This window comes from Ictalurus furcatus, unplaced genomic scaffold (genome assembly GCF_023375685.1).
Source record: "Ictalurus furcatus strain D&B unplaced genomic scaffold, Billie_1.0 scf5, whole genome shotgun sequence".
NCBI lineage: Eukaryota > Metazoa > Chordata > Actinopteri > Siluriformes > Ictaluridae > Ictalurus > Ictalurus furcatus.
This window is the reverse complement of record NW_026521054.1, coordinates 1,060,966-1,086,568: the sequence shown is the minus strand read 5'-3', so window position 1 is coordinate 1,086,568 and position 25,603 is coordinate 1,060,966. Positions and strand designations below refer to the sequence as shown.

The 25,603-nt window shown below is 41.3% G+C and overlaps 1 protein-coding gene and 1 pseudogene across 1 annotated transcript; one reads left to right on the top strand and one right to left on the bottom strand.

Annotated features, from left to right (window-relative positions):
- The window catches only part of LOC128604889 (delta(3,5)-Delta(2,4)-dienoyl-CoA isomerase, mitochondrial-like), a 177,363-nt pseudogene that overhangs the window by 103,401 nt on the left and 48,359 nt on the right, over nucleotides 1-25,603 (top strand).
- Nucleotides 1,546-22,251, bottom strand: LOC128604895 (NACHT, LRR and PYD domains-containing protein 12-like). The gene is made up of 9 exons (XM_053619994.1): nucleotides 22,130-22,251; nucleotides 21,212-21,268; nucleotides 19,012-20,796; nucleotides 17,661-17,834; nucleotides 14,029-14,202; nucleotides 10,585-10,758; nucleotides 3,278-3,451; nucleotides 2,367-2,522; nucleotides 1,546-2,069 (listed from the first exon to the last, which is right to left on the bottom strand). Exons 1-9 carry the CDS (start codon nucleotides 22,198-22,200, stop codon nucleotides 2,063-2,065), a joined length of 2,772 nt encoding a protein of 923 aa, XP_053475969.1. The 5' UTR covers nucleotides 22,201-22,251; the 3' UTR covers nucleotides 1,546-2,062.

Here is a 25,603-nt window from a genome sequence, read left to right as displayed (position 1 = left end):
TCAATTATTTCCCTCAATTGCAAGTTGCCCAGGCCCTGAAGCAGCAAAGCATCCCCACACCATCACACTTCCACCACCATGCTTGACCGTATGTATGATGTTCTCTTTATGGAATTCTGTGGTTGGTTTACACCAGATGTAATGGGACACCTGTCTTCCAAACAGTTCCTCTTTTGACTCATCAGTACACAGAACATTCACTCCTTAGATTTATATAATGCTTTACTAGGCACTCAAAGCACTTCACATTGTATGAGGGGAAATCTCCTCAACCACCACCAGTGTGTAGAATCCACCTGGATGATGCAACGGCAGCCATAGTGCACCAGGACGCCCACCACACACCAGCTATTGGTTGAGAAGAGAGGAAAGTTTGAGGCTCATCAAGGTATATTTTGGCAAAATTCAGACGAGCCTTTATGTTCTTCTGGGTTAGCAGTGGTTTTCACCTCACCACCCTTCCATGGATGCCATTTTTGTCCAGTGTCTTTCTGATAGTGGAGTCATGAACAGTGACCTTTATTAATGCAAGAGAGGCCTATAGTTCCTTTTATGTTGTCCTTGGTTCTTTTGTGACTTGCTAGATGAGTAGCTGCTGTGCTCTTGGAGGAATTTTGGAAGGTCGCCCACTTCTGGGAAGGTTCACTACTGTGCCAAATTTAGTATCAGATATACATAAAACAGAAGAAACCAGGCACTCACAGAAATCAGACATTCACAGCACTGTAAGCAGAAAACTTTGAGAAACATCTTAACCAGTGGACATTCTCTCCCTTCAGTAGGCAGTGCCAGAAGTTTTACTATGGTTACTACAGTGGTTAGAATCATTCATAGTGGCGAAAGGTGGATGTCTTATTCAGGACAAATGAAAAAAAGAGCATGAGATTGACAAACTGATTGGGTTTGCCAATTTTATGGTTATTTCTTCATTTCTTAATTATTTATTTCTTAAATAATATATTTCTTATAGAAAGAAGTCATCTTTGGTTATTGCACCACAAAGACAACTTTTACGAATGGACAAAATACTATACTTTCTATGAAGAACACAGACAAAAACAAGCTGTGACACTGAGTATTCTTGAAAGGTGAACAGTAAGGAAATGGTTACTCGCTTTTATTATAATCCAGGAAGAGAGTTTAAAACAAAGAGTAAAAAATTGCGAGGGTGGGAGAAACAGTGGTGGTCAGTGATTGATCGTTGGGAACAATAATGATAAGTGATTGGTCCAAGCGAAACACAGTCAGACATTACACACTACACATCTCACCTGTCTATGTTAGTGATGGACATTCGTAAATGCACATTCACAATTCATTACCTAAAGTGCAACTAATAATGGTGATTTGTATAACTGACAGTGTTAAGTACAGTGTTGTGTACAGTGTTATGTAAATGTGAAATGTATCATTTTTGCAAGTATATTGATTTTACTGATGTCCGGAAAAATTTTACAGCTTTGAGTAATGACTGACATCTAATACTTGAAGATTTGAAAACTATTTGCAGATTTGACAAAATAAAGGGTCAGAATGTTAAAAACCTAAACAAAGCAGTATTTACAGGAAAGAGAACACAGAGCAGCAATAGCATGTTGAGGAAATAGTCATGGCTTCAGCCATGGTGATTTTAGAGTCTTCCAACCAGATGATGTGATAGAGTGGTGGGGTGGTGGAAGACATGGGCTGGAGTGTAGACCAGAGCAACTAGAACCTTAACCAGAACCTGTGTTCTGCCATGATGTCTGGATTCTGTAGGGTATAACAGTGGAATTGTGTAATAATAAAAATAAAGAATTGATCTTCAGTAAGTGTTTATTCCTGATAGTAGTGCTGTAACACCATTCTGTAAAGTCCTATGATGATGAAGAATCACACCAAGCAAGCACAGGTTCTTTAGATCTTAGACACACTGTCTGCACCTACACTTTGTGGAAATGTGTTACATTTAATTCAGATTATTTCTCAGTGTGAGAAAATAAATGTTCAGGAAATGCCGCTGTGAGTCGAACACATTTCATTAAAAATATCTTCTCTGGAATCTGCATCAGATGAAAATTCTTCATAACCTGAAATTAAACCAAAACAAGTTTAATAAGTTTGCTCGCTCTAATATTAAACGATGTTTGTGCTGTTTAACAAGGTTGATCATGAACATCAAAGTAAAATTTAAGTGCAAAGTTTAAAACAATACCCAGTAACTCACTGAATATGAACCTGTTTATAATCAATAGCTCTTTATAAAAATAGGACCAGGTTACTTAAACTTTTGCTTCACCAAACAAACGTATAAAACAATGTTAATGAGTCGAAATATTTGTATATTTTATTTCTGTACATGTTTATCTGAAATACTTGTAAATCACCTCAAGTCCTGTAGTTTAAGACTGAAGAGCTGCTTCATTTCTGATTCTCTGAGGTAATTCCCAGACAGATCCAGTTCTCTCAGGTGTGAGGGGTTTGATCTCAGAGCTGAAGTCAGAGCAGCACAGTCTTCATCTGAGATACCACATCTACACAACCTGCAGAGAGACAATGACACACTCTTCACTATCTCAGTTTATATAATTTGCATGAATTACTGCACTTTTATATCTGGAATATACTGTGGAGTTTAAATTGATTATTTTAATTACATTTACAGCATTTAGCAGACTCCCTTATCCAGAGTGACTTATAGAAGTGTGTGTGGGCGTCACTACATGCAAATGAGCTGTGTCAGGAACGCGCTTCACACATTACAGGTGATCAACATAAGCACACGAGTTTGAAGAAAATCAGCCTTTCTGTTAGAAATCTTTAGTTCAGTTTGACTTACACAAACATTTACACTTTACTAAAACTTTACTAAAAGAATAATAAATGAAGCCCAATATGTGTGTGTGTGTGTGTGTGTGTGTGTGTGTGTAATTAAATTACATTTAATCAAATTTACAAGAACAATCAGGGCTGAGTTTCCTAAAAGCGTTTTAAAGTTAAGATCATTGTAACTGGGAGAGAGAGTGTTCAAAGTGATGCTCGCTCTACCATTAAACGATGATATTTGTGCTGTGATGCTTTTGGGAAACTCGGCCCTGATCTGCTTATACTACTACAAACACTGAATACATAAATACTGTGATCAGATCAGGAAAAAACATCAATGTGGACTTAAATGTAATGATTTTCTTCCTCAGGATATTTGATGCTGAACCTAAAACCTCTGCTTCAGTCTCACTATTAGAGAATGTGTCTTACTGAGGAGCAGGTCATGTGACTCTCAGAGAGATGATCATACCTCAGTGTCTCCAGTTTACAGTGAGGATTCTCCAGTCCAGCAGAGAGACACTTCACTCCTGAGTCTCTGAGTTCATTCCAAGACAGATCCAGTTCTCTCAGGTGTGAGGGGTTTGATCTTAGAGCTGAAGTCAGAGCAGCACAGCCTTCACCTGAGAAATCACAATAACGCAATCTGCAGGGAGACAATCAGTACGTTTACATGGACATCAATAACCAAATATTAACCCGATTAAGACAATACTCTGATTAAGAAACTACCATGTAAACAGCGATTTTTAATTACCTTAATCCGATTAAAGTCATAATCGAAGTAAACACAGACTATGTTTACATGGACAGCAGTAATCTAATTATTGACCTTATTCTGAATAAGACAATATTGTGATTAAGGTGTTTACATGAGTCGCTTTTAGAATACTCCTTTCATGTTCCTGTGTTATATGTTATAGAACATAGATCAATGGACATCACACGTCATTACGTCCCCACGCCACGCCGTCCGAAGTCCCTCCAGAATTTCACGTATCAACATACAGTTTGTCTTCGTTATGGTACCGTATACAGTTTTGGGTGTTTTTATTTAAAATTTTTACGAACGCTTCAAGTGCAGTTAATTATTTGTCATGCTGTACGTGCTGGACTGCTTGAAGCCGTGGGCTGCATCTCAAACCTACTATATAGTAGCCGAGATACATGTATTTCGCCTACTATATACATGTATTTCACTTACTATATAGTAAGTAAGTACGCGGTTTGGGACACAACCATGCTCCCTTGTTTGCTGTAAAACGGTTTAGCACTGCCGTGTGTGTGTACGTGTCCTGTCGGAAAATGCGGTGAAATCTCACACACGACGTTAATAGTGTGATTAAGGTGTGTACATGTCTGTAATACACATCGATAATGTGACTAAAACAGCAATACTCCACGTCTTAATTTCATTTGTGTTTACTTTGATTATGACTTTAATCGGATTAAGGTAATTAAAAATTGCTGTTTACATGGTAGTTTCTTAATTAGAGTATTGTCTTAATCGGGTTAAGATTGGATTATTGTTGTCCATGTAAACGTACTGACAAATGGAATTAAGACATGTGGAGTATTCCTGTTTTAGTCGCGTTATCGACGTGCGTTACAGAAACCACGTACTTACCTACTATATAGTAGGCGAAATACATGTATCTTAACTACTATATAGTAGGTAAGTATGCGGTTTGGGACGCAGCCTACAGCTTCAAGCAGTCTATTTGCATGTATAGCATGACAAATAATTAACTGCACTTGAAGCTTTCGTGAAATTAATAATAAAAACACCCAAAACTGTATACGGTACCATAACAAAGACCAACTGTATGTTGATACGTGAAATTCCGGAGGGACGTCGGACGGCGTGGCGCGGTGACGTAATGATGTGTGCCATTAATCGATCTACTTACTATAACATGTAAAACAGGAACATGAAAGGAATATTCTAAAAGCGACTCAAGTAAACACCTTAATCACAATATTGTCTTATTCAGAATAAGGTCAATAATTAGATTATTGTTGTTCCTATAAACTTAGTCTATGACACACTCTTCACTCTCTCAGTTTAAATAATTACATGGATTACTGCAATTTTATATCTGGAATATACTGTGGAGTTTAAATTGATTATTTTTATTAAGTTTACAGCATTTAGCAGGCTGTCACGAACCTCGAAACGGCACGGAAGCAGGAGCGGGCGGCGGGTGTAGAGCATAGAATCGGGAAGTTCAAGAAACGTAGTCATAGGGCAGGCAAGGGTCAAGCGATCGGGCGAACAATACAAACGGGGTCAGGCAGAGAGCGTAGTCGAGACCGAAAACAAGGATCGAGGATCACGAGAAACAAACAAACTAGAACGGCTTGGTAACGCAGAGAAACGAGCTACTGAGCGTATACTTCGCGTATAAACTGGGTGAATGACTTCCCTAAATACTAGCGGTGAGTGTGTGTGATTGGTGCCAGGTGTATCTGATCAGAACTCCGGGGATGGTGAGCACATGCGTGCATGAGAAGTGAGTGTTGCATCTTGGGAATTTGAGTTCTGATCGGACCGAGCTGTGACAGAACCCCCCCTCAAAGGGCTCACTCCGGGAGCAGAGTTCTTTCTTGGCCTCCTCCGGGGTCGTGGACCAGGGAGATGAGGATGAGTTGCGTGAAAGTCTTTAGTAAGCTGTGGATCCAGTATATCCTGCTTGGGAACCCAGCACTGTTCCTCAGGTCCATAACCCTCCCACTCGACCAAATACTCCAACTTGCCCCTCCTGTGTCTAGATTTGAGGATGTTCTTGACACGGTAAGCTGGTTGTCCATCAATTTCCAGAGGGGTTGGAGGAGTTTCAGCTGGTACTTCGGTGGCTAGTGGACCGTTGACAACAGGTTTGAGACGTGATACGTGGAATGAGGGGAAGATGCGGCTGTGTCGTGGCAGTTCCAGACGGTAGGTGACTTCATTGACTCGCTTGAGGATCTTGAATGGTCCAGTGTATATTGGCGTTAGTTTTTTACAGCTATGAGCTTGTCTCAAGTCCTTTGTGGACAACCACACCCGATCGCCTGGTTGGTAATTAGGGTGTTCTTTGCGGCGGCGATTTGCTTTGTGCTTGTACATGTCTGTGGTCTCTTTCAGGCGTCGGTGGGTGTCAGCCCAGACACGCTCGCTACGTTCGAACCAGTGGTCAACGGCCGGAGCTGCGGTGGGAGTTGCGTTCCACGGGAACAGTGGAGGTTGGTAACCTAGCACGCACTGGAAAGGGGTGAGATTGGTAGCCGAATGACGTAGTGAGTTCTGGGCGTACTCGGCCCATGGCAAAAACTTGCTCCAATCCTCTGGGTTATTGGCACAGAAAGTACGGAGGAATCGCCCCAGTCCCTGATTGATTCGTTCAACTTGTCCATTGGCTTGTGGGTGATATCCGGAGGTGAGATTCACTGTCACTCCCATCTTGGTCATGAAGCTGGACCACACTCTGGAAGTAAACTGCGGGCCCCTGTCACTGACAATCTCCTCCGGAATGCCGAAATATCTGAACACATGCTGGAATAGAAGTTCGGCTGTCCCGAATGCGGTGGGGAGAGCGTGTAATGGAATGAAATGTACAAGCTTGAAGAACCGGTCCACTGTGACTAGAACTGTGGTATTTCCTTGGGATCTAGGCAGGTCTGTTATGAAGTCTACGGATATGTGTGACCATGGGCGTTCGGGTATAGGTAAGGGCTTGAGCCTCCCAGCTGGGAGGGTCCGAGGTACCTTATTCTGTGCGCAAGATGAACAGGACGTCACCACCTTGTGTATATCTCCCTCCATATTGGGCCACCAGTACTTCTCTTCTAGGAGATGGTGTGTGCGTTGTGTCCCTGGATGCCCTATGCCGAGTACCGTGTGTGCCCAGATGATGAGTTCTTGGCGGTACTCTTCGGGTACAAATAGTTTGTTTGGAGGACACTTTACGGGTACTTGTGACTGGGGAATCTGCTCTAGCTCCTGGTCCAGATCCCACTCTAGCGCATTGATAACACATGAAGGATGAATGATGTACTCTTCATGCTCGTTGACACGTTCTGTGTGGTCGAGACGAGACAGAGCATCAGCTTTTGTGTTCTTGGACCCGGGTCTGTAGGATAACGTGAAGTGAAACCTGGTGAAGAATAGGGCCCATCGGGCCTGGCGGGGTGTGAGTCGCTTTGCAGTGCGAAGGTACTCCAGGTTCTTATGGTCTGTGAAGATGACAAATGGATGTGTAGCCCCCTCTAACCAGTGTCTCCACTCCTCCAGCGCTAACTTAATTGCCAAGAGTTCACGATTTCCCACATCGTAGTTTCCATCAGCGGGGGAAAGCTTTCGCGAGAAGAATGCCACCGGATGGAGCTTTGGCTTCTCTCCAAATCGTTGGGATAGAATGGCTCCTACCCCGGTCTCTGACGCATCCACCTCCACTATAAACGGTCTGGATGGGTCCGGATGTTTGAAGATGGGTGCAGTAGTGAAGGCTTTCTTGAGCTTGTCGAAGGTGGATTGGGCAGTTGAATTCCATGACAGACGTTTGGGTTTCCCCTTTAGCAGGGACGTGAGGGGGTTGGCGATGGCACTGAAATTTCTGATAAACCTTCTGTAGAAGTTCGCAAACCCCAGAAACCTCTGTAGTTCCTTGATCGTCGTGGGTGTGGGCCAGCTTACTCCTGCCTGACCTTTTCTTGGTCCATGGAGATCCCCTCGGGGCTGATGACGTATCCCAGAAACGCAATGGTGGTTCTATGGAATTCGCATTTCTCAGCTTTAACATATAACTGGTGACGGAGCAGTCGTTGTAGAACTTGGCGGACGTGGTGAACATGTTCCTCCCGGGAGTCAGAATATATCAGAATGTTGTCGATGTAGGCGATCACATGGCGTCCCAGCATGTCACGTAACACATCGTTAATTAGACATTGGAAAACCGAGGGAGCGTTAGAAAGCCCATACGGCATGACCTGATACTCATAGTGGCCTGAAGTTGTGCTGAACCCAGTCTTCCATTCATCTCCCTCTCGAATCCGGACCAAGTTGTATGCACTGCGTAAGTCCAGTTTTGTGAAGATGGTGGCAGTGCGTAATTGTTCCAGAGCAGCTGGTACTAGAGGTAGTGGGTAACGGTACTTGACACAACACTGGTTTAGTCCTCGGTAGTCGATGCATGGTCGTAAACCTCCTCCCTTCTTCTCCACGAAGAAAAACAAAAAAAAAGAAAAAGATGGCTTTTTGCTCAGTGACCATTAACGGATAGACTCTCCCTCGTGGTGGTGTAGTGCCTGGGAGCAAATCGATTGCGCAGTCGTAATCTCGATGAGGAGGTAGTCTGCTAGCCTTCTTCTTACTGAATACTTCTATGAGGTCGTGGTAAACACTGGGGATCAGAACGTTGTCTGCCTTGTCCGGGCTCTCAATGGATGTGGATGCTAAGGAGATCACAGGGACTTGAAGACAGTGATTGATGCAGTGAGCTGACCAGCGAGTGATCTCCCTTTGATTCCATGAAATTTGTGGATTGTGATGTTCGAGCCAAGGAAGACCGAGAACCACTGGATGCCGGGCCGTCACAATGACATGGAACGTAATCTCCTCCTGATGAAGAGCGCTGGTGCGGAGGTTAATATGTTCGGTACAGTGGGTGATTAAGCCATCTCCAATGGGGGCCCCATCAATGGCTTGGACACGGCGGGGGGTGCTGAGAGGACGAACGGGGATGTTATATTGGAGTATGGTCTCTTGGTCAATGAAGTTCCCTGCCGCTCCAGAGTTGATCAGCGCCTCTAAAATACAGGAAACACTTGAGTAACCCAATATAACGGGTAATACGAATGCAGACTGAAATGAGTACTGGGCAATGGGTTCTAAACTCACCCCTGGCTGAGGTTGTCTAGCAGTTTTGGTTTCCCCTCGGGTAGAGCACTGTTTGAGAGGGCATTGTTGCACGAAGTGGCCCCTCTTGCCGCAGTAGAAACAACAATGTTCACGGCGCCGTCGTTCTCTCTCCTGCATGCTCACCCGAGTCTGTCCCAGCTGCATGGGTTCGCTAGGGCTCTCAGATGCTGGTGCTTCTGCCTCGCTGCGTAAGGAGCGGCGGCTCCGTAGTAGACGATCCAGGCGGATAGCTATGTTGATGAGTGAGTCGAGGGTCAGCTGATCATCGCGGCACGCCAGCTCCGTTACGATGTCGGCATTTAATCCCCGGCGAAACATAGCCTTTAGAGCGGGTTGATTCCATCCGCTCCTAGCAGCCACAGTACGAAATTCAAGAGCGTAATCTGCCACACAACGTGATCAAAGTCCTCCCCAGTCTCCCGGTTGTCTGGAGAGTGATCGAATACAGTACGGAAGCGTGATGTCAGCTGCTCATACGTGCTGATACTGTTCCCTTCCTGTTCCCATTCCGCGGTAGCCCAGAGGAGAGCTCTCCCGGTTAAAAGTTCCATGAAGTGGATTATCTTCTGATTCTCCGTCATGTCTGGGTACATGGAAAAAAACAGGGAGCACTGGAGTAAAAAACCTCGACAGCGTGCCGGATCTCCATCATACTTCTCCGGCGCTGGAGTGGGAGGTAAGCGTGGGGTCGGCGCCGTAGAAAGCTGTGCGGCTTGGTTTAGCCGAGCTACCTGCTCAGTCAGGTGGGCGAGACGGTGATCATGTTCACTAATCATCCGGCCATGTCCCTCGATGGCTTGCGGCCAACGATCTCCCGCTGCTTCCATTGGAAGGCGAAGTATTCTGTCACAAACCTCGTAACGGCACGGAAGCAGGAGCGGGCGGCGGGTGTAGAGCGTAGAATCGGGAAGTTCAAGAAACGTAGTCGTAGGGCAGGCAAGGGTCAAGCGATCGGGCGAACAATACAAACGGGGTCAGGCAGAGAGCGTAGTCGAGACCGAAAACAAGGATCGAGGATCACGAGAAACAAACAAACTAGAACGGCTTGGTAACGCAGAGAAACGAGCTACTGAGCGTGTACTTCGCGTATAAACTGGGTGAATGACTTCCCTAAATACTAGCGGTGAGTGTGTGTGATTGGTGCCAGGTGTATCTGATCAGAACTCCGGGGATGGTGAGCACATGCGTGCATGAGAAGTGAGTGTTGCATCTTGGGAATTTGAGTTCTGATCGGACCTAGCTGTGACACAGACTCCCTTATCCAGAGTGACTTATAGAAGTGTGTGTGGGCGTCACTACATGCAAATGAGCTGTGTCGGGAACACGCTTCACACATTACAGGTGATCAACATAAGCACACGAGTTCGAAGAAAATCAGCCTTTCTGTCAGAAATCTTTTATTCACTTTGGCTTACACAAACATTTACACTTTACTAAAACTTTACTAAAAGAATAATAAATGAAGCCCAATATGTGTGTGTGTGTGTGTGTGTGTGTGTGTGTGTGTGTGTAATTAAATTACATTTAATCAAATTTACAAGAACAATCAGGGCTGAGTTTCCTAAAAGCATTTTAAAGTTAAGATCATTGTAACTGGGAGAGAGAGTGTTCAAAGTGATGCTCGCTCTACCATTAAACGATGATATTTGTGCTGTGATGCTTTTGGGAAACTCGGCCCTGATCTGCTTATACTACTACAAACACTGAATACATAAACACTGTGATCAGATCAGGAAAAGACATCAATGTGGACTTAAATAAAATGATTTTCCTCCTCAGGATATTTGATGCTGAACCTAAAACCTCTGCTTCAGTCTCACTATTAGAGAATGTGTCTTACTGAGGAGCAGGTCATGTGACTCTCAGAGAGATGATCTTACCTCAGTGTCTCCAGTTTACAGTGAGGATTCTCCAGTACAGCAGAGAGACACTTCACTCCTGAGTCTTTGACATTATTCCCAGACAGATCCAGTTCTCTCAGGTGTGTGGGGTTTGATCTCAGAGCTGAAGTCAGAGAAGCACAGCCTTCGTCTGACATATCACAATAACACAACCTGCAGAGGGACAATGACACACTAGCTGCGTTTACATGGACAACAATAATCCACTCTTAAGCGATTAAGACCATACTTTGATTAAGATACTACCATGTAAACAGCAATTTTTACTTACCTTAATCTAATTAAGGTCATAATTGAAGTAAGCAATAATCTAATTAAGACAGGTGGAGTACTCCTGTTTTAGTCGCATTATGGACGTGCATTACAGACATGTAAACACCTTAATCACATTATGAACGTCGTGTGAGCGTTTTCACCGCATTTTGCGACAGGACACGATCACACACGGCAGTTTTACGTTTTACGGCGAACAAGAGAGTTCGGTTGCGTCCCAAATCACATACTTGCCTAATAGGCCTGCAGTGGGGAAAAATACATGTATCTTGGCTACTATATAGACAGTAATTACACGATTTGGGACGCAGCCCACGGCTTCAAGCAGTTGTCTATTTGCACGTATAGCATGACAAATAATTAACTGCACTTAAAGCGTTTGTGAAAAAATAAAATAAATACACCCAAAACTGTATACGGTACCATAACGTAGATGAACTATATGTTGATACGTGAAATTCTGGAGGGATGTCGGACGGTGTGGCGCAGTGACATAATGACGTGGGCTGTTAATCTAATTATGTTCTAAAACATGTAAAATGGGAACATGACAGGAGTATTCTAAAAGCGACTCATGTAAACACCTTAATCATAATATTATCTTAATCATAGTAAGGTTAATAATTAGATTAATGCTGTCCATGTAAACGTAGTCACTGTTCAGTCTTTCAGTTCAGGACACACAGAATCATCAACTTTATCAGCACAGTCACTACACTGCACTGCAAAGACTGCATCACTGCAGTCTTTAATAACTATGAAATACAGAATTTGAAATACAGAATTATGAATTATATAAGAGCAATAACTAAAAAACAAACAAAGAGGGTGTGTGTGTGCGTGTGTGTGTGTGTGTGTGTGTCTGTCTGTCTGTCTGTGTGTGTGTGTGTGTGTGAATTTATCATGGTAATAAATTTAAGACACAGGAAAACACAAGGGTAACAGAGTATGTAGTTTATTGAGAATCACTATCATTCACATCATACACTGGGGAGAGAACAGGACTTGTAGGAGAATAATCTGTGGGTGAAAGGCAATATAGTGGTGTGTTTGTAGCAAAGCTACTATCTTCAACAGAGGAAAGAATATACGGGTCCTACACAGAGGTCATGGGAAACAGCTGAGCCTCAGTTTGAGTAGAAGCATGAACATGGGACACCGATGGAGGGATACGATAAGCGGGAGGATAAGGAAACCCTGGGGGTACAGGTGAAGAGCAGAGATGGTCCAGCAGAACTGTAACAGCCACTGCCAAATGTGCCAGCTGATGACGTATATATTCACCCAGGCCTGTGAGATTGAGCAGCCGAGGGAGAGAAAGGAGTTGGTCAGCTGTATGGAGATCAGAAAGAAAGGACAAAGATGAGATAAAACAGCAGTGGTAGCACTTAAAATATATCCACATATATACATGTACAAGCACATGCAAAGAATGTAGGAAACAGGTATCAATACATGACATGGAAAAAGCATGAAGCTGAAAAACACACTCATAAGATGTTTGTTAGAGATAAGGAATCTCAGATTATGTCTTTCATTCCTCCGTCAGCCTTTCAGCCTTTTACTTCTCTTAACTCTTAGTTCTGTGCTATGAGTGAGAAAGTGTGATTGACCGCAGAACGTTCAGGTCTGGAGAGTCTGAATGAACACACACTGACACATGCTGTTCACAGAGACATCCAGTTTATTTTTGCAGAACAGGAGTATTTATACACATAGGTAAGCATCAGGGCGGTCATGGTGCTAGACACATTCAGACAAAGCACACAGTCATACTACAAAAATAAATATTTTCTATACCTTGAAAAGATATGTGTCAGCTATAATAAAGGATGGCAGTTGATCAGCTTATTCAAAGAGGTAATTAAATTAATACATTCATCATAGGTATTTGGTAAATGGCACACTTATATAGCACTTTTATCCAAAGCGCTTTACTCTGTGTCTCATTCACCCATTCACACAAACACTCACACACCATTGCTAGCAGAGCTACCATGCAAGGAGCTAACTTGCCATCGGGAGCAACTTGGGGTTCAGTGTCTTGCCCAAGGACACTTTGGCATTTGGAGTCATGCGGGTCGGGAATCGAACCGCCAACCCTACGATTAGTGGACAACCCGCTCTACCAACTGAGATACAGCCGCCCCCTATTTGACGCAATATTCCCCGTATCTAAGGTGTCTTAATAGCAGTTCATAATATAAGAGAGTACATGATATAAGAGAATTCCCTTCAATGTTTAAGAAACACACACACACACACACACACACACACACACACACACACACACACACACACAGAATGTTTAGAAAGCACCAAAAATGTATAAAGAAACTCAGAATTAGAAAAGAATTATGTGTAACAATAGGCAATAATAAAAATATATCTCACCCATAATGAAGAAGTGGTAAAATATCCAAATTGTCCAGGACAACGGGCCGATGAGATGCGCACAGCTCGGTTACCGGAAGTGAGAATGCCAGTAAGGGACTTGTTAAATACCCGAAAGAAAAACATGAAGATAAGGGCCTATCCAATGACTGAAAATGTGTTTTACGGGGATTCCAAAGTGAGAATATTTGATTCTAATGGTATTTAAAAATGAGAAAAGTTGAGTTTAAGGAGAAATAATAAAAAAAGAAATTATTACAGCATATTGGGATTACAAAAGAATGAGATAACTGGGTGTAACCTAAAGATAAGTCTGTATAAATAGGGCGTTGAGTCTGTTTATAGATTCAGATCACTTTGGGATGTCTCACTGATCGGACCTCATGTTGTTTTTTGAACAATAAACTGGATTTTTGCTTCTCTCATCCAATGTGTTCTAGATTTTTACTTTCGATTGTGCTTTTGAGTATGATCACTTATGGAAAAAGGTAATTAGCACCACTACTCGTTTTTGACATGACACTATGTATTTCTGTCTTATTTTTAATGTCCTGACTAAAACTGTTAATCAGAAATGCTCTCTTCAGTTCCAGTTCTGAGACAAGCAAAGATCAGTAACATCAACTATATGTAGAAAACGCAACTAATATTGTGATCAGATAATTAGGAATCAGATCAATCAGTGTGCACTGAAACTATTAGAGAATGTGTCTTACTGAGAAGTAGGTCATGTGACTCTCAGAGAGATGATCTTACCTCAGTGTCTCCAGTTTACAGTGAGGATTCTCCAGTCCAGCAGAGAGACGCTTCACTCCTGAGTCTCGGAGTTTATTCTTAGACAGATCCAGTTTTCTCAGGTGTGAGGGGTTTGATCTCAGAGCTGAAGTCAGAGCAGCACAGCCTTTATCTGAGACACCACAATCACACAACCTGCAGAGAGACAATGACACACTCTTCACTCTCTCAGTTCAGGACACACAGATCAGTTCAGCAGGAACTTTTCATCCAAGAGTCACTGCAGCCTTTAACCACTATGAAGTACAGAATTATGAATTATATGAGAGCAGTAAGTAAAAAACAAACAAAGAGGATGTGTGTATGTGTGTGTGTGTGTGTTTCTGTCTTCAGAGGTAACAAATGTAGTCATATTTTGAGGAACATGTGACAGTTTTTAGCTTCAGGACCTTTAGCTGGTCCCAGTGAGGATTTATTTTTACAGAAACTGCAGTTCAAGGTTAAGGTTTGGCTGTAGGTTGTTAAATTCTGATTTTTATCTTAATGTTGTTTTAAAGCAGGATGTTGAATTGCCAGGATGTTTCCTGACTTGTGTAATCTCACAGCTGTTGCTTGTTACAATTCACCCTTTTGTTGAAGACATTTCCCCTACTGGCTGAGACCAATCAACATCCAGCACTGAATCTCCAACCTGTTTACTTCGCACCAAAATACTTTCTTCTGTACCCAATATACAGTGAGGGAAAAAAGTATTTGATCCCCTGCTGTTTTTTTACGTTTGCCCACTGACAAAGAAATGATCATTCTGTAATTTTAATGGTAGATTTATTTGAACAGTGAGAGACAGAATAACAACAAGAAAATCCAGAAAAACATGTCAAAAATGTTATAAATTGATCTGCATTTTAATGAGGGAAATAAGTATTTGACCCCTCTGCAAAACATGACTTAGTACTTGGTGGCAAAACCCTTGTTGGCAATCACAGAGGTCAGACATTTCTTGTAGTTGGCCACCAGGTTTGCACACATCTCAGGAGGGATTTTGTCCCACTCCTCTTTGCAGATCTTCTCCAAGTCATTAAGGTTTCGAGGTTGACGTTTGGCAACTCGAACCTTCAGCTCCCTCCACAGATTTTGTATGGGATTAAGGTCTGGAGACTGGCTAGGCCACTCCAGGACCTAAATGTGCTTCTTCTTGAGCCACTCCTTTGTTGCCTTGTCCGTGTGTTTTGGGTCATTGTCATGCTGGAATACCCATCCACGACCCATTTTCAATGCCCTGGCTGAGAGAAGGAGGTTCTCACCCAAGATTTGACGGTACATGGCCCCGTCCATCGTCCCTTTGATGTGGTGAAGTTGTCCTGTCCCCTTAGCAGAAAAACACCCCCAAAGCATAATGTTTCCACCTCCATGTTTGACAGTGGGGATGGTGTTCTTGGGGTCATAGGCAGCATTCCTCCTCCTCCAAACACGGCGAGTTGAGTTGATGCCAAAGAGCTCCATTTTGGTCTCATCTGACCACAACTCTTTCACCCAGTTGTCCTCTGAATCATTCAGATGTTCATTGGCAAACTTCAGACGGGCATGTATATGTGCTTTCTTGAGCAGCGGACCTTGCGGGCGCTGCAGGATTTCAGTCCTTCACGGCGTAGCGTGTTACCAATTGTTTTCTTGGTGACTATGGTCCCAGCTGTCTTGAGATCATTGACAAGATCCTCCCGTGTAGTTCTGGGCTGATTCCTCACTGTTCTCATGATCGTTGCAACTCCACGAGGTGAGATCTTGCATGGAGCCCCAGGCCGAGGGAGATTTACAGTTCTTTTGTGTTTCTTCCATTTGCGAATAATCGCACCAACTGTTGTCACCTTCTCACCAAGCTGCTTGGCACTGGTCTTGTAGCCCATTCCAGACTTGTGTAGGTCTACAATCTTGTCCCTGACATCCTTGGAGAGCTCTTTGGTCTTGGCCATGGTGAGTTTGGAATCTGATTGATTGATTGCTTCTGTGGACAGGTGTCTTTTATACAGGTAACAAGCTGAGATTAGGAGCACTCCCTTTAAGAGTGTGCTCCTAATCTCAACTTGTTACCTGTATAAAAGACACCTGGGAGCCAGAAATCTTTCTGATTGAGAGGGGGTCAAATACTTATTTCCCTCATTAAAATGCAAATCAATTTATAACATTTTTGACATGCATTTTTCTGGATTTTCTTGTTGTTATTCTGTCTCTCACTGTTAAATAAATCTACCACTAAAATTATAGACTGATAATTTCTTTGTCAGTGGGCAGACGTACAAAATCAGCAGGGGATCAAATACTTTTTTCCCTCACTGTAACAACTTGCTTTAAGATGGGATGACAGAGATGGTGCAGACATGAGCCTAACACTCTGTTCTCTGTCTCTCCAACGGTGGTATAGTGTTGTAAATAAACCATATTTTCCATAAAGCGACATGTTGCTGATCTTTACTGCAAAGTTCCTGAGTAATCTCTGCAGTAGGATTGTGTGTGTGTGTGAGAGAGAGAGAGACTACATTTACATGGACGGCAATAATCTAATTAGTGACCTTATGCTGAGTAAGATAATAATGTGATTAAAGTGTTTACATGAGTCACTTTTAGAATACTCCTGTCATGTTCCCGTTTTACATCTTTTAGAACATTATTAGATTAACAGCCTGCGTCATTACGTCACCACGCCACGCAGTCCGACGTCCCTCCAGAATTTCACGTATCAACATACAGTTCGTCTTCGTTATGGTACCGTATACAGTTTTGGGTGTTTTTATTTAATTTTTTACGAACGCTTTAAGTGCAGTTAATTATTTATCATGCTGTACGTGCTAATAGACGACTGCTTGAAGCCGTGGGCTGCGTCTCAAATCGCATACTTACCGTCTATATAGTAGCCGAGATACAGGTATTTTTCCCCACTACAGGCCTATAGTAGGCAAGTATGCAGTTTGGGACGCAGCCGTGCTCTCTTGTTTGCCCTAAAATGTTGAGCACTGCTTTGTGTGATCGTGTCCTGTCGCAAAATGCGGTGAAAACTGTCACATGACGTTAATAATGTGATTAAGGTGTTTACATGTCTGTAATACACATTGATAATGCGACAAAAACAGGAGTACTCCACATGTCTTAATTAGATTATTGCTTACTTTGAGTATGATCTTAATTAGATTAAGGTAAGTAAAAATTGCTGTTTACATGGTAGTTTCTTAATCACAGTATTGTCTTAATTGGGTTAAGAGTGAATTATTGTTGTCCATGTAAACGCACTGAGAGAGAGAGAACTCTACATAAAGTTCACACCCCATGATGAACAATGAATGCAGTACAAAGGAGTAAATGTTCTCTGTCTTTAGAACCATCACTTATTTCAAAGCTTATTTTCAGCTTCCTTTATTACTGAGAAAGCTGCAGGAGAAAGTCGTCATGATTATTTTTAACGCCGTGACTAAAACTGTTCGTCAGAAATGCTCTCTTCAGTTCCAATTCTGAGACAAGAAAAGATCAGTAACATCAACTATATGTAGAAAACACAACTAATATTGTGATCACATAATTAGGAATCGGATTAATCAGTGTGCACTGAAACTATTAGAGAATGTGTCTTACTGAGGAGCAGGTCATGTGAGAGATGATCTTACCTCAGTGTCTCCAGTTTACAGTGAGGATTCTTCAGTACAGCAGAGAGACGCTTCACTCCTGAGTCTGTGAGTTTATTCTCAGACAGATCCAGTTCTCTCAGATTGGAGGATTCCGATCTGAGCACTGAGGCTAAAGCTGCAAAACTTTTCTCATTTAGGCCACAATTATTAAACCTGAAGGAAAGAACAAAATACATGATGCAATAACAGTGCACATTATCAAACAAGTTCTCAAACACTTTTTTATATGAAATTTACAAACATGCTATACATGTGCTACAACATGCTGTATCATTTACTGTGTAATGTGTGTTTACTGAATGTAGATTAGAGACATTTATACCACAGTACCATTGGTTCTGGATTCTGATGGGTCAGAAGGTGTTGATTAATTTTCTATAACAGCAGCTCTTACAGCAGTGCAGCTACAATCACAGCTTTATATTAATGCACTCTAATACATTATTGTTTCTATAGTAACAGCTCATTCACAGGGACTTGTTTCATGGAGTTATATTAACATTAACAGAGGAAAAACAACTGGTGCAGCTCCAGAATAAGTGAAACAGGAATTTGTTTGATAGACAAATTACTTTGGTGTAAGAGGAATAATACACTTTGCTGTTTTAGGAAAATAATCAATGACAGATTATTACAGTAACTCTGCTTCATGTTGGTCTGCATCACAACACCCTTTTCCACTATTTTCCTATAATATGTTTGATTCTATATTAAATATACACTATATGGCCAAAGGTATGTAGACCCCTGATCATCACACCCATATGTGGTTCTTCCCCAGACTGTTCCCACAAAGTCTGAAGCACACAATTTGTATAGAATGGCTTTGTACACTGCAGCATTACAGTTTCCCTTCACTGGAACTAAGAGACCCAAACATGTTCCAGCATGACAATGCCTCTGTTCACAAAGCGAGCTCTATGAAGACATGGTGTGTCTGGAGTGGAGGAACTCGAGTGTCCTGCACAGAGCCCTGACCTCAACCCCACTGAACACAGAGTGCACCCAAGGCCTCCTTGCCTGAAATCAGTGCCTGACCTCACTAATGCTTTTGTGGCTGAATGAACACAAATCCCCACAGCCACGCCCCAAAATCTAGTGTAAAGCCTTTGCAGAAGAGTGGAGCTTATTATAAAAGCAAAGGGGAATAAATCTGGAATGGGATGTTCAACAAGCACATATGGGAGCAATGATCAGGGGTGCACATACTTTTGGCCACAGAGTGTACAACTCTTACGTTATCTTATGAGGTCTAACAATGTTCTTGTATCTTGCATGTATGCTGTAAGAATATTGTAACAGTGTAACAGTTATATTCAGCATTACTTACTGAGCTTTTCTGGATGCTGCAACCACAGGCAGGAGCTTCAGAAGAACCGCGTCTGGTGTACAGTGTTTGTTGGTATATTTATCAAGCACAAACACATCCTGTTCTTGCATTGATGTCAGTAACACAAACACCACAGCTGACCACTGAGAAGAAGAAAGTTCGCTTTGTTGTAAATTTCCAGATTGCAGGTAGTGTTGGATTTCCTCAACTAGAGAATGATCATCCAGTTCATACAGACAGTGGAACAGATTGATGGATTTCTCTGTTGAGGGATTCTCTCTGATCTTCTCCTTGATGTAATGAACTGTTTCCTGGTTACTGTGGTAGCTACTTATTGTCTGTCTCACTATGGTTTGTAAGAGGATCTGATTGGACTCCAGTGAGAGACCCAGAAGAAAGCGAAGGAAAAGATCCAGATGTCCATTTCCACTCTGTAAAGCCTGATCTACAGCACTCTTGTGGACATCTGAGATCGTAACTTTTCGCACAAATATCAGCAAGGATGGCTTTTTAAAAACATTTCTCTTTTCATTCATGAATTTCAGGTGCACATATAGAGCTGCGAGGTGTTCCTGAATGCTCAGATGAACAAAGCAGTACACTTTACTCTGGTGAAGCCCAAACTCCTCTCTGAAGATCTGTGTACACACCCCTGAATACACTGATGCTTCTGTCACATCAATGCCACACTCCATCAGGTCTTCCTCATAGAAGATCAGGTTGCCTTTCATCAGCTGCTGAAAAGCCAGTTTACCCAGTTTCAGAATCATTTTTTTATTTGTCTCTCTGTTCTTTGTGTACTTTTTCTTTATGACGTTTGTCTGAATGATGAGGAAGTGTGTGTACATTTGAGTCAGAGTCTTGGGGATCTCTCCACTCTCTGCTTCACCCAACATTCTCTCTAGAATAGTTGCTGAAATCCAGCAGAAGACTGGGATGTGGCACATGATGTAGAGGCTTCTTAATGATTTCAGGTGTGTGATGATTCTGTTGCTCAGGCTCTGATCACTGATCCTCTTCCTGAAATATTCCTCCTTCTGTGGGTCATTGAACCCTCGTACCTCTGTGACTCGATGGACACACTCAGAGGGGATTTGATCAGCTGCTGCTGGTCGGGAGGTGATCCAGATGAGAGCAGAGGGAAGCAGATTCCCTTTGATCAGGTTTATCAGCAGCACATGCACTGATGCTGATTCAGTTACATCACACAACCTCACTGTGTTCTGGAAATCCAGAGGGAAACGACACTCATCCAAACCATCAAAAATAAACAGAACTTTGTCCAAGCTGGAAATGTTTGTTTCTTTTATCTCCTTAAAAAAGAAATGAAGAAGTTCCATCAGACTCAGGTTTCGATCCTTCATCAAATTGAGCTCTCTGAAAGGAAGTGGAAATATGAGATGAACATCCTGATTTGTTTTCCCTTCAGCCCAGTCTAGAATGAATTTCTGCACAGAGACTGTTTTTCCAATGCCAGCAACTCCCTTTGTCAGAACGCTCCTGATGGGTTTGTCTTCTTCAGATAAGGGCTTAAAGATGTCATTGCATTTGATTGGTGTTTCCTCTGTTGTTGCTCTCCTGGATGCTGCCTCGATCTGTCTCACCTCATGTTCATTATTGACTTTTCCACTGTCTCCTTCTGTGATGTAGAGCTCTGTGTAGATCTCATTGAGAAGTGTTGGGTTTCCCTGGTTTGTTATCACCTCATTTACATGCTGAAACTTCTTTAGCAGATTTAATTTGCATCTCTCCTGAAGATGAGGTTCAGTAATTATAGATTTCCACCTGTAAAATGGTAATATTCAATTCAATTAAATTTTATTCATACCGTGCTTCTAACAATGGACATTGTCACAAAGCAGTTTTACAGAAATAAATTTGAAATGTTTAAATGTATCCCTAATGAGAAGCACGAGTGGCAAGGAAAAACTCCCTGAGACAAGAGGAAGAAATCTTGAGAGTTACCAGACACAAAAGGGAACCCATCATTTGACACCGAATATATGACTCTAAATAAATTGTCTTCTATAAACCATAATACACATGTGGTGAGATATCAAGCACAATCTCTGTAATTTCACTTACTGACCTAATCAGAAATCCTCAACAGAAAGTTATTGCAGAGATATTTTAATACCAGTATAATAATAATAATAATATTAATAATAATAATAATAAAAACTGGTGATTTTGATCTTACCCTGTATCTTTGATTAAGATATTTTGTTCTGTCTTGTTTCCTGCTCGCTGAAGCACACTGTGAAAACAAATAAGAATATATATTATACACCTGGCCCTGTGATGGACTGGCACCCTGTCCAGGGTGTACCCCGCCTTGTGCCCAATGCTCCCTGGGATAGGCTCCAGGTTCCCCATGACCCTGAAAAGGAGTAAGCGGTAGAAGATGGATGGATGGATTATACACCTGTACACCTTTATTGCACCATTATCGTCATTAGATAAGATTATGGTTTGAGCTTTAGACTTAAATCTGTTACAAGAAATACAGACTTTTCAGATAATGCAAATGTAACTAAATCTGATGGATATGAACTATTTTATAACCAATACTGCTAGAAATAAGATTATATACAGTGACCCCAAAAAGCATTTTGACACTTAAGCCCCATTTATGGCTTAAGCCCCATTTCATACCCATGTATGAATTTGACTGCATTAGAAAACCTGTCAAACCCAGTGGTATTTATTTTAAAGAAAACAACAGCAGCCAGTGACAGAAACATTGTGAGAACTATGAAGAAAAACCTATAAAAAGCAGTCAGTGACATCACCAACAACCTCCACAGGGCAGGGTGAAGGAATCACAATCCACCAAAAAGACTAAGAGCATGTTGTTTAAACCATATAGATGTACATACCAGGAAATAAAGACTGAAATCCTAAACTCTTATCTCATATCTATCTTTTGATCTCAAACCCAAATTCTCCAAGATGCTCAGAGAAAACTTACCAGCCAATTTTCACATGAAAATGTACCAGTGACTAATCATACAATTTTAAAAGGCAAATGTTTTTCACAACAAATAGTGACTTTTTAGTTAGGAAAGGTTCTTTTTTGTTATTCTTGAAGTTATATATTTACAAAAATACGTGTTACCCGTGTCCATGTGAGGATTCTCTCTTCTCTTTAAACATTAGTGGAAAATCCATAGACTCTTCACTCTTCATAGACACACAGCTGGGTCCTGGTGAGTCTGATCTCCCTATCTGGGTCTCACTGCGCACACACACACACACACACACACACACATACAAACACATAGAGTGCACAAAATGTTTTACTACTTTAACTCTGATTGATTAATCCTATTTCCCACCAGCTGGTATTTTATTGGGATTAAACAGCTGAGATACATTGATTTGCTCATTTAAGGTTTGTGGCAGTTTAATATGGAATCATAAATATAATGAATCCTTTCTCCTTGTATGAACAGATTATTTGATTTTGAATAACATTGTTTAGTAAAGTAATTTCACTATGATGAGTTCTCTCCTTTCAGACTACCAAAATGGGAGGATGAAAGCCAGAGGGTGAATTTTTTTGAACTGCTGTTCATGCTACATCACAGGGCAGTGTACCACGCTCGGAGGAAACCTTCTTCTGTTTGCATGTTCTCACAGACATCTACGATTGGCTGTCTCTGTGTCTGACAGGGGAGAGAGAGTCTGCCCCTCCTACCCAGGGAGCACTGCCAATTTTTGTTCTCTAGACTCCCATCCATTGATGGCTGTAGCATAGTCAGTATTTGCACTCTCAATGTCCCAACAACAATGTTAATGCTTTTGTGTTGCATCACTTGGGAGCCAATATGTGTGTTTGTTAATGCAAGTAACCATTCTTCTCTAATTCCAGACTGCTGGGACTACAGCTGCTCCTAAGGCCATACAGACTTCATATAAATCCATAATGAACTTTTTCACACTATCTGTTGTTACCCAGATGAGGATGGGTTCCCTTCTGAGTCGGGTTCCTCTCAAGGTTTCTTCCTCTTAAAACATCTTAGGGAGTTTTTCCTTGCCACCGTCGCCACTCAGTGGCTTGCTCAGTTGGGATAAATTCGCACCTTTAATATCTGTATACCATGTTGATATTTCTGTAAAGCTGCTTTGAGACAATGTCTATTGTAAAAAGCGCAATACAAATAAAATTGAATTGAATTGAATTGAACCATTTGTAACTGGAAAATATTTCAGGGGTGTTTTATGCCCCAGATCCAGTCCTTTTGTGATGCCACTGCCTGGATGAGTATTGGGCCAATACAAGCAAAAATGTTAAATTGGATATTAGATAAAAAAAAAAAATACAGCCTGAAATATCAGAGAATTGCTAGAATTGTAACAATAAAAATCAGGTTAAAGTAGACAATGCAATAACAACAGTAGTCATGTAGCATGTTCAGCAAAGCAGAGTGGCTTGTCAGCTGTGTGGAAATGCTTCACACAAAAACAGGTTACCTGTTCCAAGCTGTAGATTCTCTCTTCTCTTTAAACATTAGTGGAAAATCCATAGACTCTTCACTCTTCATGGACACACAGCTGGGTCCTGGTGAGTCTGATCTCCCTATCTGGGTCTTTCTGCACGCGCACACACACACACACACACACACACACACACACACACACACACACACACACAGAGAGAGAGAGAGAGAGAGAGAGAGAGAGAGAGAACACCAGTGACCTTTATTCAGTGCAAATTAGTGTTTCACCAGTTTTACCAAAAACTTTTTGTTGTTTTGTTGCCACACGAAAAAAAGTCTAACGAGTTGATTATTATTTACAGACCATCAATTTTCAATAAAATTTTCTGGATTTCATTTTCAATTAGATTTTCTGATTCTAAATTTTTGTTTCTTTAGACAAAGCATTAATTATTGTAGACTTTAATATTCATTTTGATAACATGTTAGACCCTCTGAGAACGGTGGTTGTGTCTATTCTAGATTCAGTAGGAGTCAATCAGAATGTAATAGTACCCACTCATAATGGTGGTTACACTCCTGATGTAATACTAACATTTGGATTAAATATAGAAAATATATTCACATTTTCACAGTCTGAAGCTATCCCAGGTCATTATCATATTAAAAATGTGTCTTAATCATAATATATGCCCCTTGATACACTACTGTGTCAAACATACATTCACTACAGCTACTACAGAGAATTTCATCAGTAACCTCCCAGAGTTATCAACAATGATTGGAACATTGTCTGATCGCAAAGAACTGACCAGGCGACTGAATGCTTGGAGTCAACATTCCACTACACGTTCGATAAGGTAGCTCCACTTTTTAAAAAAATACATTATTAGAGAGAAAAAGCTAGCACCCTGGTATAACAATCACACACACACACACACACACACACACACACACACACCTTAAAACAGACCACTCAAATATTAGAATGTAAATGGTGTCAAAATAAATTGTTATTATTTTGAACAGAATGGAAGGAGAGCCTCCTAAACTATTTTGTGCTGCTAGATCAATATATCTCTCCACCCTAATTGAAGATAACAAAAAGAATACTATATTCTTATTTAATATTGTAGCAAAATTAACTACGAATAAGTTCACAACAGAAACGTGCACACGATAATTATATAGCAGCAATGACTTCATTATTTTTTTCATTGGCATAATTGAAAATATCAGGCAAAAATAATTCCGACTATTAATTTATAACCAGACAGTTTTATAACTAACCCTTTAGATAATAATATTACAATATCAGATCAATGATTAGTATGTTGTACTCACCTTCGAGAGACCGAACTAATTTAACTAATTTTCTCATCAAAATCATCTACTTGTATACTAGGTCCCTTACCTACGTTTCTTCAAACAAATTATTCCTGAAGCAATCAAACCTCTTCTAAAAATAATAAATTCTTCCCTTAGCACTGGCTATCTACCTAAATCTTTTAAACTAGCAGATTAAAAAAAAAACTCCCTTTTATCTTCAAGATTGTAGAAAAGGTTGTAGCACAGCAGCTATGCTCGTATCTACAGTACATAGGAATAACATTCATGAAATCAGTCAGTATTTAGGCTGGTCAAAGTACAGAGACAGCGCTGGTTAAAGTGGTAAATGACCTATTACTGGCTTTTGATCAGGGTTGTGTCTCCTTGCTTGTGTTCCTTGACCTTAGTGCAGCTTTTGATACCACTGATCATATTATTCTCCTTGATAGACTACAAAATGTTGTTGGTATTCAGGGAACAGACCTCTTTTGGCTCAGGTCTTACTTGGCTCAGGTCTTTCATTCCTGATCATTCATAGATGTAAATGGAGACTACTCTATGAATACTGAGGTAAAGTTTGGTGTGCCACAAGGTTCTATTTTAGGCCCACTTCCCTTTTCTTTATATATGCTACCTCTGGGCAAAATTATTCGTAAACATGGTGCAGATACCACACACTTTTTTGTTTCAGCAAAGCATCTGGCACAGACACCAGCTTGATAAAGTTGAGGAATGTGTAAAGGACATTGGACACTAAATGCTTATTAACTTCCTTTTACTTAATTTTGACAAGACAGAAGTACTTCTACTAGGACCACATG